Below are 13,832 nucleotides of genomic sequence, written 5' to 3' on the forward strand. Positions count from 1 at the left end.
TACAAGAGCGAATGCTTATAAAAAATGCGTTTTTTTTTTTTTTTTTTTTTCCCCTCCAATTTTTCTGAATCGTTTGTTTTATTCGTATGTTTTCGTCTTAAAAACGTGTGAGAACAATATAAAGACTGCTTTTTGCGTTTCCCTTCGTTAAAATTCTTTAAAATTTAATATAAGTACGAGTCAGTTTTCCTTCAGAGTTCTTCACAAAAGAATCTCTCCCTTCAGGCAGATAGCCCTAGCGTTCTTTCAGATAAACCATATTAAAATCTTTGGCAGGCAGCTGGCCTGTTCTTTGCTTTAATCGATCATCCTAATCTAACATAATCTCATCCAATCTCCATATGACCAGTAATGAGTCGATTGACGTAAAGAAATGTGGCGTGGAGATATATTTTTTTAAATACTGCGAGCTATTTAAAAAAAATGTTTTTCTACCCCTGTTATTTTCTTATTCTTTTTAGTTCAAATATGCTGTGATCAACCGCAATAAACTGGCGTCCAGACATTTCTAATAATTCATATTTCCCACAACAATTGGTAATTTATTATACCTTTCAAAGAAGGTAGTGGTTGAATGGCAAAATATCGAAATACGCTGACACTGTTCTGAGCGAAGAGGTTTTGCAGTGTCAAATACAGAGATTCGTTTTATTCAAGAGAAGAAGGAAAACCGAAAGGACCTATTATACCCCATGAAAATAGTTCAAAGCAAGAAAGGTCTTTTAGCAACGTAAATCCCGGAAGATGCAACCAAACACATAAACCCAATTCGCCATGCAAACGGAAATCCCCGAGACTGATACAAGAAAAAGAGTGTTAGTTCTAGTTGCCACATTATTTCACAGCGGAATTCTGTAAAATTGTGTGCAAAAGTTTAAATGTCCTTTTACAGATATTTTTTTCGTAATGTGAAATTATAATGTGACTTTATTCAAATGCGTAAGAACAGAAAGTTTGTGATCGTGAATACTTCATGCATTGCGATTCCAAAATTCGTATCGCACACGGTTTAAATGCTGCAACATTTACAAAAGATCTGGTTTCTGTTGAAACCATCAGAAAGCACCATCGCTAAAACTTCCATATGGTTGGCTAAGGAATGCCAAATTTGCGAAGGGCGGCATTGTATATTTTTAATAATTATGCGAGAAACTCTTTCCAGTTTATTTCATTTTTTTCCTTGTTTCTCTTGGCCATCCTCAGCTCTCACAATTACGCCTGCAAAAGTGCCCTTGAACTGTCTAACCATCGAAAAATGTAGCGATATCTCTGTGGAATCGAAACATGCAGCTCACATTCGCTGTGTGATGTATCGCAAGAACGTTTGCACGCAATAATTTAGAAATTTTAAATATTTTTTTTTCATGACTTGTTTATCAAGAACGCATTCAGTCGATAATTTTGAAATTACATGCTTTCAAATCCCGATGAATTATTTTTATTAAGCGTAGTATTGTGCTGTATGTTGAATTTATCTAAAACATCAGTATAATTTTCTGGCTTATAAATGTATATTCATATATCTAGTACGTATGTATAGAATCTAATTTTTGTATAGTACCTATTACTTATATGTGCTTTTATATTATTAATAATTGTATAAATTAAGAGCAAAAAAGTCTATTCTCCGTTTCAGAAAAATTTTGATTTATGATTTTAGGAAAAATTTCTGTTCACTGTTTCAGAATACTGTTTACCCATCTATTCTACCCCTTCCCTTCAGCTCCATTTCTGTCTAAACGTCTCAATTTTTCTTTTCAACCATATATAAGGAAACAGATTTCATTCGCCCGAATTCCGCATGACAGTCTTGCGCGCAAGCCATTTTCGCAGGTGGCGTTTGAAGTGTATGTTACTTTAATAAAAAATCGAAAAGAAATTTATGACAAACAGACTGCTGTTCAGCTAAGCCGAAGAGTAAAACAAGTGCGTTATATTCAGGGTGAAATCTTAATTGAGACTGAGCTAGTTTTGGTTGTCAGTGCATTTTGATGGAATAGTTAATGTTGCTGTAAAATTACTATTGGCTGCTTGAGTTTTAGTTTCATTTACATCATCAGAATTTTGTAAGATTGTGCGCATCTTACAAAATTCTAACTTACAAACTCTTAAAAAAAATTTGTAAGATTGGGCGAGTCGTATCACATGGATTAATCTAGAAATAACGCAGTGCAGAAAGAGTTTACTGTTTTTAGAATTGAGAAGGGAAATTTACGTTGCTAATTTAATCTTTGACGTATTCTTTATTTTTCTTACATGCATATTTAATCTTAGCTACATAGGATTTATAAAAGTCATTTTTCCCTCTTAACTATTTTTTTCTCATTCACTATCTTCCGCTATAACGGGTTTCCGTGGATTTCTTCAGAGGTAACAAGGGTGCGACCGAGTTTCTGTTAGAAAATCGTCCACGAAGGTATTTCTCCCTTTAGTGAGATTGCTTTTGTCTGATTTCTCATGCTGAAGTAACCTAACCTAAAGAAGAAAACATATTATACAAGAAAATAAGCGATAAAATTTTTTTTTAGCCCAGAAAGGCTCGAAACGGCATTTTGCGTCGAATGACTAAAACCGTTGAATCACTTTTCAAATTGTTGCCACCAAATGTTAGAAATTAAATAATGAAGAATCTTCATTAATGCATGTATATTTCTCTGACTGTAAAAATTAACGGTACCTAGAGCCATTAAATTTTGAAAAACCTAGTCCTCTACACAAATATAGACACCTGGAAGCCCGAATTTTCAATTTGTTTTCTTATCTATTTCATTTTTTTCATATTTTAATGAATTTTGGATTTAAAACTAAACAGTTTTAAAGCGAGCAGTGTCAACACTGCGCGGAATAAAACACTTTTATCTTCAGCTCGCTAGACTGTCTATCGGAAATTCTAAAGATTATGGTGTTTTTAAATATTTTTAACGCAAAGGAGCGTTTGCCAAAATGCTCTCGAGACGGGTGTCAAAACGTGTATGTATGTGCAGGTTAAAAGTCCCTTTAAGACTTTTATTTAAGTCCCTTTAGACGTGATAAAAATATGAAAGCTTTCAATTTTTTATGAGTATTTCTTTTATTTATTTACTTATTTATTGTTTTTCTTAACTCTGATTTCCACTCCTCGTGTTCCACAAAGTACGCCACTCAGCTTACAGAACTAAATTATAACACTAACAAAGTAAATAAAGAAATGCACAATAACACTGCAAATGAGAAAAGATTATATTAAAAAGTAATAAAATAAAGAGAACTCTAAATAAGGAATGAAATTTCGAAAAGCAGAAATTGCGTCTAGTCCGAAAGAGTTCAGAAAAAATTGGTCGCCGAGATACAATGCACAATACAAGCGATAACAGTTCAAAGATAAAATAATAAATACTGAGATTATAGCAAAGTGTATGCGTTTTTCAACTCATGTTTTTAACAACTATTTTATAATTTATTTTTAACGCGTGAACGTAATTACGTAAAATGTTCTTACCTTATTTTCTTTCTATTGCAGTGACAGGGAACACATTCGCCTTTTTACTGCCATTATTAATGCAACAGAAGAAAAAATAAACAAATATTTTTCAACTACAAAGGTTTTAATTAAATGCATTGTAAAGTAAAAAATAATAATTTTTGATGGTCATAAAATTGCTCACGTAACTAAAAATAAAGTAATGAGGTTCCTATCAATGGAAGGTTTTAAAATCTTTGAATTTGAAACCCTCTGTTTGCAGCTGCATGATAACAAAAGATCAAGAAGTTTTAGAAAACAGCTAAAGCTCACGCAGATTTCTTAAGACGTTCCAAAATGTTCATTTGGAAGCTTAATTTTTGGTCTATAAAATGGGAAAAATCAAAATTCTGCAATTACACTGATGGGATATTTAAACAAGGATTTATGAGAAAAATTCAACATTAATTAATAAAATAGGTATCTATATGAATAATTAAAAGCGATTTCTGTAAAATGTAGTTTTCACATCGGAAAACAAGTAGCAAGAAATAAAAAAAAAAAAAAAAGTCAGAAAAAGTCGAAGAAAGAAAAAAGTCAAAAATTCATTTCAATAAATAAGCTAAGAGGTCAGTCGTGTAAGATGACCCGTGCAAACATTTAAAATTGAGAGGCTATTTTTTAACCATGTAACGAAACCATTGGTCGTGCAATTCCACCGCAGGAACTGCACAGTTCCACGTCAATTTTGAAGGAGAACATTCCAGATCGGTTCGAGGGTCTCCCACCCCAACCTCTCAAAGGACTTTCGGCTCGTGCCTCCTTGCCACACCACTATACGCTTACAAACCTCGTTGCCTACTTAGGCAACAAAACTCGAGTCCATCGGTATAGCAGTTAACGTCACTAACCACTATACCGGTTCAGCAGGTTGCTTATACGGCAGTAGTGTTTAAAAATAACACAAATGTTTCTTAGTAAGTTTAGACAGAGCCTGCGTAAATTGCAATGAAATTAGAGATAAAATATATTCATAGATATTAGGTCAATACATCATTCAATTTTGTAAACTTATTCAAGAGTATAATTTCTATTTATATACATATGCAGTTTTAAAATTTCAATTGTTAATTACCAAAAAGAAGGGCAATTTACTTTCAAATATAAAATTATATATTTTCATTACGAAGCACATAAATGTAGGAATTGTAAAAGAAAACTGAAAATAATATATCTATAGAAAGAGTTTGAATAAAACACCAAAAGATCAATGGTTAGAGTTATGAAAAATTATTTAAAAAGTAAAATATCAGATTTTGAAATTTAATTATTTTAAGCGATTTCGTGGACTAAATACCAAATCATGATGTAATAATAGCAATAAAACTTGAACATTTAAATACCATATATTAAAGTGCATGAGTGGGAAAACACTACAATGAATATGTTTACATTATATAATTTTAGTACAATACAATTTAAATACTCTATAGTTAAGTACAATTACAGCTAAAGGCATAACGATTCAAATATATTTCGTTACTGGAGTAATACCAGTCTATAAAGCTATTTCACAATTTCGTATACTAGATATCAAATCAAAATGCAATGATCTTTGAAATATTAAACTAGAATTTTTAAACTGAATATACTTTCATATGTTAAACACCTGATTAAAATGTAGAAACTTCGAACGTAAAGGGCTGTATTACCGCAGCTAGTTTTGTTTTATGATGCTTTGAGTTAGTAATCTTTCCATCGTATCGTAATAAACAAACTTAACTCCTCCAAATTGCAGTCTGTTAATTCGCAGTTCAACTGATTCTTCTTCTTGATAATCGAGAAACATTCTAATAGGTAGAATAAATTTAATTGGATACTTTTGACTAAATCAAATTAAAAATGTGTATGAATGATTGCACTGATATTATAATTATCTCCCTCCCGCCCCCTCCAAAAGTAGCAATATATAATGCGTACTGCATGGGGACAAAATACTTGATTTAACTTTTTTATACATTTTTCAAGCTCCGCAAATTTAATGAACCTTACTAAGGTTAATAAAATTAATGTATGCTCTAGCATTATTTCTGTCAATTAAAAAAGTGTCTTTAACTTTGATCAGACTTTTTAAATTCTGTGCTAAGCTTTTTGTGTGAATTCCATGCAGAAGGAAAAAAATGCGAAACACACCTCATTATTATGCACATTAGACAAACAAATTGCCTGTAGGATATTTTCAAATAAACATGACAAGAACTTAAATAATATACTTTCAATTTGTCTCGTATATTTTATTCTAATATCGTTTTTAATCTACATTTAAAAAGTTGTTTTTTCTTCTTTTAGTAAAAAAAGGTTTTGAAAGCCATGTTGGTTTTATTGAAAATGATACACGCTAAATAAAGTAGGGAATTTTGGTAAAGAATGTTTAATTTAATGATAGAGGAAATGTTAAAAAAAACTTACTTCATTATTCAACGTGAAGCTGTAATGCATTTCACAAACTATTTTTGGATCTTACTCGCTACTATTTTTAATCTTGCATGCATTTATCAGACAAGAATGGAGACGGAAAAAAATGTTTTATAGTAACATATTTATGCTAAGATAATTTTCTTTTTTGCATGCCAGAGAATAAATTAAATCGTTTCATTTTTGCAAAGACATGTTTGAAAATATCTCTTCGTATACCTAGAAATAAATACTATCAACAATACTTTTCTCTGTTTTTTTTTAAGTAATTCTACTCCTTTTCTTTCATAGGATATTCTCGAAAATGATGACATGAAGTTGGATAATATGTTTATAGCATCACTTGTGTTCGATCTAATAAAGGTAAAATTTTGATATTATCTTTCAGAATTATTAGAATGCTTTTGCTGGAGTTAACACTTAAATTTTCTTGTTATTATAAAATTCTCAGCTCTGTGTAATACTAACCACCTTCCAAAACAAGAGTCTTCTTGCAATTTCCAGCTGTTTTAAATAATTTTAAACCATGAAGGTGCTTTAAACATTGTTTTGATTATTATTTTTTAATTTATCAGTGCGTTGCACGACGATTACCAACTTATGTCTCAAAAACAAATTTTAATCTTAAAAATCTATGATTAGAACTTTTGTTTTAGCTAATATATGAAAACATCTTAATATATTTAATGAAATGCAATACGATTAAGGACAAAATATGCTGTCCAGACGGTATAGTGGTTAGGGGAGTCTGACTGTGATACCGAAGGGCCCTGCTTCGAATCCCGGAAAGGGCATGGATGTAAAAATTTTCTGTCCCTTCATAGGAGGCAATGGTGGCCACCTATTAGGTGCCTCCATAATAAGGAGATACCCCTACATCTTGCCTTAGGAGTGACCGATGCCGGCATAGGCAAGTGCCTACCATTGGAAAAAGGAAAGAAAAAAATTATAATTTAAAACTTTATTCGACATCACTGTAAATTTCGTTGTGTTTTGTGTCTGCAAAGAGCGCACGTACTTGTGAACTGCATGGAGAATTAGTTTGAAAAAAAGAATTATTTAATATTGTTCACTTTTTGATACAGAGATATAAACCTACCAAACGCAAAAATCTGAAGCTGCTTCTTTTCAGATATCACGAGAATTTTCTCAGCGACAAAAAATTTTAAGTAATAAAAATGTTTTCAAGTAGTGAATATGCTGAAAAATCTGTCCTTCCACCCAATCATATCAAAAATTGATAACAGGTGAACACAATAAATGTGTTCAATTTCCATGGCGAAATATTGTACAAAGAAATGTCATCAGTGTGTAATTTTTTAAAAGTACTTAAGCATTTTACTTTTCTCACAAATATAATCAACAGTTTAGGAAAAACATTAGATATTAAGCGCACAAATTCTTAAACAACTTTTTCGAAATATGTGAACTTTATTCTGGTTAGCGACAAAAGAAGCGCAAAGAACAACCTCGAACTTGCTTCTTACTCATTGGTAGTATACGCCAGCTGAATTGCAATAGCACTTGTAATCCATTTGAAGAAGGGTAACATGAATGTTTCAGACACACAATGGCTGTTACTCGCACAGTGGTAATGCGTTTTAATGTCTCACTAAGAGATCCTTTGCATGCATATCATGTGATATGTTAAACAAAGGAATACAGTGGTATCTCAGTATACGCCTATTTGAAAATAAATTCAACGTGGTATAACATCCGGCTTATAAGCAAAATTTTTGAACGGTATACCACACTTGCTTGGATCACGATTCGAGTTCGGATTGCGCACACTATTTTTGCCTTTGTTTACTTCTTTTGAGACAATCCAGGGATCATTTTTGAACAAAAATGCGATAATATATGTACGGCAACTTATCATGTCAGATCTGATGCACAAACATTGCCAAATAAATAGATGTAAAAAATTATGTCAAGATGTACCATCCCAAAGCTCAAAGAAGCCATAACAGCATAACAGCTAGAATGACCAAGCAATGTCACATTTCCGAAAATTCCTGAACAGAAGGCAGAAAAAAAGTTCTCAGGACAACCAGACCTTCAAGTTACATATTGAAGACGGTAACATTGTTACATAAGCAAAATTCCTAGAAATGCTGAGGCCGCTACGGAGTTGTGTGGGGTGTTCAATCTAATAAGTGTTTAAAAGTTCTTAAACAAAATTTTAAAAAAAATTATGCACGATTTAAGGCGAAACTAAATGGAAGATTTAAGAAGCCATTAGATAATAAACGAACTTTTTAGCATTTCCGAGGTTCGGAAAACTTATGTGTAGTTATGGAAATAAAATATAATAATAGTAACTATAGATTCTCAATCTGACTTTCTAATACGTCACAATTTTAATAGGTAGTTTCCCAATTAAATTTTTATTAGGAAATGCAAAAGTAATTCAACATCGGATTTGGCGTACTGAGAAAACAATATTTTTATTTAGTTATTCGATATAATTTCAAACACATCCTGATTTATTAAAAAGTTAAGACCCCGAAAATTTATTTCAGTTCTATTTGGTGTCACTCATTTTCAGATCTAGTAAGACTAATTTTTCCGTTTGATCGTCTTTCAAGATTTTCTGTTTTTTTTTTTTTTTTTTTTTTTTTTTTTATTTTCACTTTTAACGCATAATTTCGTAATAATTAGAGCAGTTCAAAATTCATTAACTGTTGCCATATTTAATCAGTTATCAATTAATTTTAATTAGTAACCAGTTATACATATACTCTACAATATAAACAAGACTTTTATTATCTCAGCTCCCTATGCCAAGACAAGAAAAATTTACTAAATGAAGTTTCTTTTTTTCAGTGTCTTATGGACCCGGCCTGTCGCACACATATTTTTCTTTAGAAATCATAAATTTAAGGATATTAGCTATTGTTTTATATATTTTACATAGGATTGCTATTTAATCTAATTAAGATAGAGGATTTTGCCTTATGGGAACGGACACAACTCATTTAAGGAGTGCATATAATATGTGAACAAATCTTGGTTACAAAATGGAAACTACAATAACGACTTCTAAATTGAAACTAATTTACGAATTTGTCGGAGCAAACAACAGGGAAATTCAACCGTGCCATCGCCGTGATTCGGGCCGTGGCTTCTTCAGCTGCTAACCTGGAGATGTACTAACCACTTTCACCACCGAGAGCGCGAATAAAGAGATGGAACTGTTCTTTACGGCCCTCTTTTGAAGGACTACTAGGGCATATAAATCCATTATCGTACAATACCATATATGATCATTTTAGTTCGGAGGACACTGTAGAGACATACAATTTTTTATTTGAACAGAAAATAGGCAAAAATCATCTAATCCGTTCCTGCGATCTAAGCCACTGATCATTTAGTTGCTAGATAGGCATTTTAACCACTTACATTATGTCAAAACGCACGGGGAAAGCTAATTACTTATTCGCTGACTTCCCTGGTAGTATTTCAGTTATTTTTAATTTCGTATTTATTACATATCCAGGGCTTTTAATACAATTTCTTTTCTTCTGTCGCAGGGTATGATCTTCCTTCACGAGAGTGATCTGAAGTTCCATGGGAATCTGAAATCCTCCAACTGCGTTGTGAGTAGTAGATGGGTGTTGCAAGTGACAGATTTCGGATTGCATGAACTACGCGCTGCAGCTGAAACAGGATCCGTTGCCGAGCACCAGTATTACAGAAGTGAGTATGAAATATTATTTTAATCGTCCAAGTTTTAAATCGTCCGAGGTATGGTTACAGGTGCGTTAAGGTTCGTTTCGGTTAAGAGTTAGGTGAAATTTATTAAGAAGGGGTAAGGATGGTTCTTATTTACCTCTAAGATGATTGAAAGTACTGCAAGTTCACGATAAAATTTAAGAAAATACTAAAATTCGTCAGGAATGAAATGGCCCGTTTTCTATGAAGCATAAATGAAGAAAGTTATAATTTTTTTTAATATTTGGCTAGAAATGGATTTCATCTTTATTTACATCTTTTGCTTGTGTATGCTACGTGGAATTTTTTTAACTAATTCTTAGATTAATAGAAATTAAACAAACTACTTCTAAAATTTTATAGAGTATGTGTTTCGTCAAATATATTAAAGCACATATTTGGAGACCATTATTTTCTGAATTAAGATACAAGAGAAACGAGACCTTTTGAAGTAACGAAAATGCAACTAGTTTTTAAAAATATGAGAGCTTCTTCAGGATAATTAAGGTGGTCTGTGCAATTAATTCTGGTGTGAGAAGTTTGGGGTTTTAGTGTGGAGAAGGATCCCACTTGGTTGGGCGTCAAGTGTTGACGATAATATCGGTTTTCTGGTAACCCGAAATCAGCTTTTTTCCCAATATTATGGCAACCTCTTTTTTTTTTGGAGGAGGTTTATTACCAATGTATTTCTGATGTTTGGCTGAATCTTCTTTGTTTAGTGATTGAGGTCTGCGTAGTTTGTAGTACATGTATCACGTACTACAATCACGTATTTTGAATTATTGAAATTGTTCCCTCACTTCCACAAGTTTGTGTGATAAAACTCGTTCTTTTTTTTTTCGTTGTGGAGGATGCCACGAAAAAATGTTGGAGGTGATATGGCGGAAAATCTTTCTTGGAGCCACTATTATCTTCAACTGTTGGAAAGCTCATGATCGCCTCGGTCATCAAGATTTCAAGTATTTGTCACTGAATCATTCGGTGATGTATGAAGACCCCGAAAATGACGCACATATGAGGGCATATGAAGCCAGATTAAGTATTATTGCTTGATAAAAGAACTTTGCATCGAGGTACAGTCGTTAGAGTCGAAAAACGTGAAAATTAGTTGGAGTTTATAGATCATAGCTGAGAATTATATAGAGATTTCTTCTTGAACTTGTCTTGGTTATACATTAGGTTTAATCCCTTCGCAGTTGCGATATAAGCAATTCTTTCTGTCCAAGTACGCGTGATATCTCTTAGTCGTAAATTTTTACTGGAAGCCAAAGGATGCACACTGTATCCGTTTGCGTAGCTGGAATGCGAGTGAGGTCGTTGGACACCATCGAAAGATTAAATGTTTAATTTTTTTAAATTTCTACTGAGACTTAATGTGTTTTGATATTTCGACTATTCCCTTCTTGGTGATGTGCTAATGACTAAAAAAAGAGAAAGACAGAGATAAAGACTTTCAAATTTCAAAATTTTCCCCGGCTGTGTAGCGTACATTGCATCAGGTTTCTTTACAATTACTACCTTTTATTTCTATTTCAAATGTAGCAAAATTCCTACCCAACTGTTGTGCAAATTATGCCTTCTTTCTATTGTTACGAATTTCGTATTTAGGTGGATAATTTTAGTAGAATTATAATTAAAATTGTTATATTTTCCTGGGTAATGTAGCGCGAGACAAATTTTTAAGAGAAAGCTGTGCCGGAAAAGTAAGAATACTGAGGCACGTGCATTTAACTTTGAATAAATGGGTACCTCGATAATTTGTATTGAAACTGAATAAATGTAATTGATCGCTATGTTAGCTGTATCCATTCTATAGACCGTATTTCGATTTATAGTCCTGCGACAAAAGAATATTGGACTCTCTGGGACTCACTCCATTTTCGAAACGGCGTCTTGTACCAGAAATTCAATTCAGATGATGGAAAGACATTCCGATGACAGCTGATACTTCCAAGATCCCGAATGTCGGACATCATTAAAGTTCTACATAACAGCCCTACAGGAGGCCACTTCAGAATAATGAAATCTTTGCAGAGAGTTCGAGAGCGTTTCTACTGAAGTAATATAAACAATGATGTGCAAAAGTGGTACCATTCTCACGATGCGTGTACGGGTCGGAAAGGACCGAAGAAACTCAATCTAGGGCAGTTATAACACCTTTTGAACGTATCGCCTTTGACATTTTGGGACCTCTGCGATAAACCGCTGATGACAACAAATACATTCTCGTTGTCATTGATTACTTCAACAAGTGGCCTGAAGGGTATAGTATGACCTAAAGGGTATGATCAAGAGGCTGTCACATTATTAGAGATACAGCATTGGATTTCCAGGTTCGGAGAGCCTCTAAAGTTACATTCCGATCAAGGGAGAAACCTCGGCTCTAATTAAGGAACCTTGCAATCTATTCAGTATCGACAAACCCTAAACAATACTTTTACATCCTCAAATCTGTCGGGATAGTAAAGAGATCGAGTCTATTGAACCATCCCTTATAACCTCTCGCTGGTGGTTACTAGAAACCAACAGGACTGGGACAAGAAAATAGCTATTTTTACTGGCTTACCGCATTGCTGTCCACGAGACTACGGGCTAGTCCGCATCTCAGATGCTCTTCGGTCTTGACTTTCGTCTGCCTTGTGATCTCTTGTTTGGTCGCTCTCCGGATGCGCCTTCATCGTCTGAGGAATACAGCCAAGATCTCCAGGCGCGATTTGAAGAGATGCATAATTTTGCACGATAGTGAGTCAGCTTGGCGAGGGAGAGGATGAAGATCCGATACGACACAATAGCTACAGGACATTGATTCAACGAAGGAGACAATCCGATTGTAAAAATTGTTTGTGGAATACAATTTGACGGAAATGACATTTTCCTAAACTACATTCACCTTAGAATGGTCCTTACACAGTTCTAAACAGGCTGAACGACGTCGTAGTTCGGATCTGTAAGTAAGAACATCAATTCAACGAAAGTGACTAGGTGTGGTTTTGGAATTCGAAGTCGTCAAATTCTAAGCCTGGAGTCGTTCATTACGACAGGCTAGCTCTTTACTATGGCCATAGTACGTAGTGTATAAAACCATGTTTCTATTTGCTTCTAAATTTGTAAATATCTGCCCCATTTATTGATTCGCTATTTGATTTGTTTTAAGTTACTTATTGCAATTATTGTTTATATTGTTTGGTATTATATTGTAATGTTTGTTATTGCATTGGTGCCTTAGTCGTAAGTATGGCTTCCTGTCCAGGGACTGTACAGCTCGGGACGTGGAGTTCTTGGGAAGGGGACAATGTTACGAACTTTGTATTTAGATGCGTAAATTTAGTAGAATTATAATAAAAATTGTTGTATTTTTCTGTGTAACGTAGCGCGAGAGGAAGTTTAAGAGAAAGTTATGCCGGAAAAGTAGGAATACAGCATGCGCATTTAACATTGAGCAAAAGGGTGTCTCGGTAATTTGTATTGAAATTGAATAAACGTCATCGATCGCTATATTAACTATAACCGTAATTCCACCCTCGTATTGTTTTCCAGTAATTTCGAGAAGCAGAAAGTACTAGAAAGATCTCGCGGCCGGTTGAAAACTATTTAAAGCCGAAGAGAGAACATCTGCGCTTTGTTGTTTAGTTAGCTGCTGTTGTCTTTGTTGAGAGCTGAGCATGAGATCGAATTAGTTTTCTCTTTAGGTGCGCTCTGTATTGCTTTGCAGTTAACGTTGTTAGTTGTTTGAAGTGTAACTACTGATTATACTGCGTGATATTGTGAACACTTGTACGAATATTTCTGTGGAATTCCAGAGTTCTGAAATATTTCTTTTGATAAAAATCAATCTCTTACAGAGTAACAGTCTGCTGTTACTGCGAAAACAACCATCAATAATTACTGCATATGTCAATCAAAATCAAACATCCATAACATAATGTGGGAATATCATTTAAAAAAGCATAAAAATAATAAAAGTTAACTAAAAACGAAAGAAAGTGTTTTTAAAATAATAAAAATCTAAAAGGGGTTCATCTTTTAATGATAGTCCAAAAGGATCTGCTGCGGTGTTTTTTCATTCTGTCTCTGAAGTCTCAGTATACCAATCCGATGCTGCACTTATTTCTTGTTAACTTTTTTCTTTTTATATTTTTAGCTCTTTTATTCAGCATCCTTTTCTTTACACTTACGCCACATACATTTCGACAGCAAAATAACA

General features: G+C 33.4%; 1 protein-coding gene across 3 annotated transcripts in view; it reads left to right on the forward strand.

Moving 5' to 3' along the window:
* LOC118201099 (receptor-type guanylate cyclase Gyc76C-like) overlaps positions 1–13,832 on the forward strand; it is a 1,003,202-nt gene that overhangs the window by 738,246 nt on the left and 251,124 nt on the right. For all 3 annotated transcript variants that reach the window (XM_085815395.1, XM_085815398.1, XM_085815396.1), the window contains 2 exons: positions 6,206–6,277; positions 9,448–9,613. In XM_085815395.1, coding sequence (XP_085671521.1) covers positions 6,206–6,277; positions 9,448–9,613 — 238 coding nt within the window. The remainder of the gene's footprint in view (positions 1–6,205; positions 6,278–9,447; positions 9,614–13,832) is intronic.

Source organism: Stegodyphus dumicola, chromosome 4, assembly GCF_044657685.1.
Source record: "Stegodyphus dumicola isolate Sdum_Otavi_A_Nest chromosome 4, ASM4465768v1".
Lineage (NCBI taxonomy): Eukaryota > Metazoa > Arthropoda > Arachnida > Araneae > Eresidae > Stegodyphus > Stegodyphus dumicola.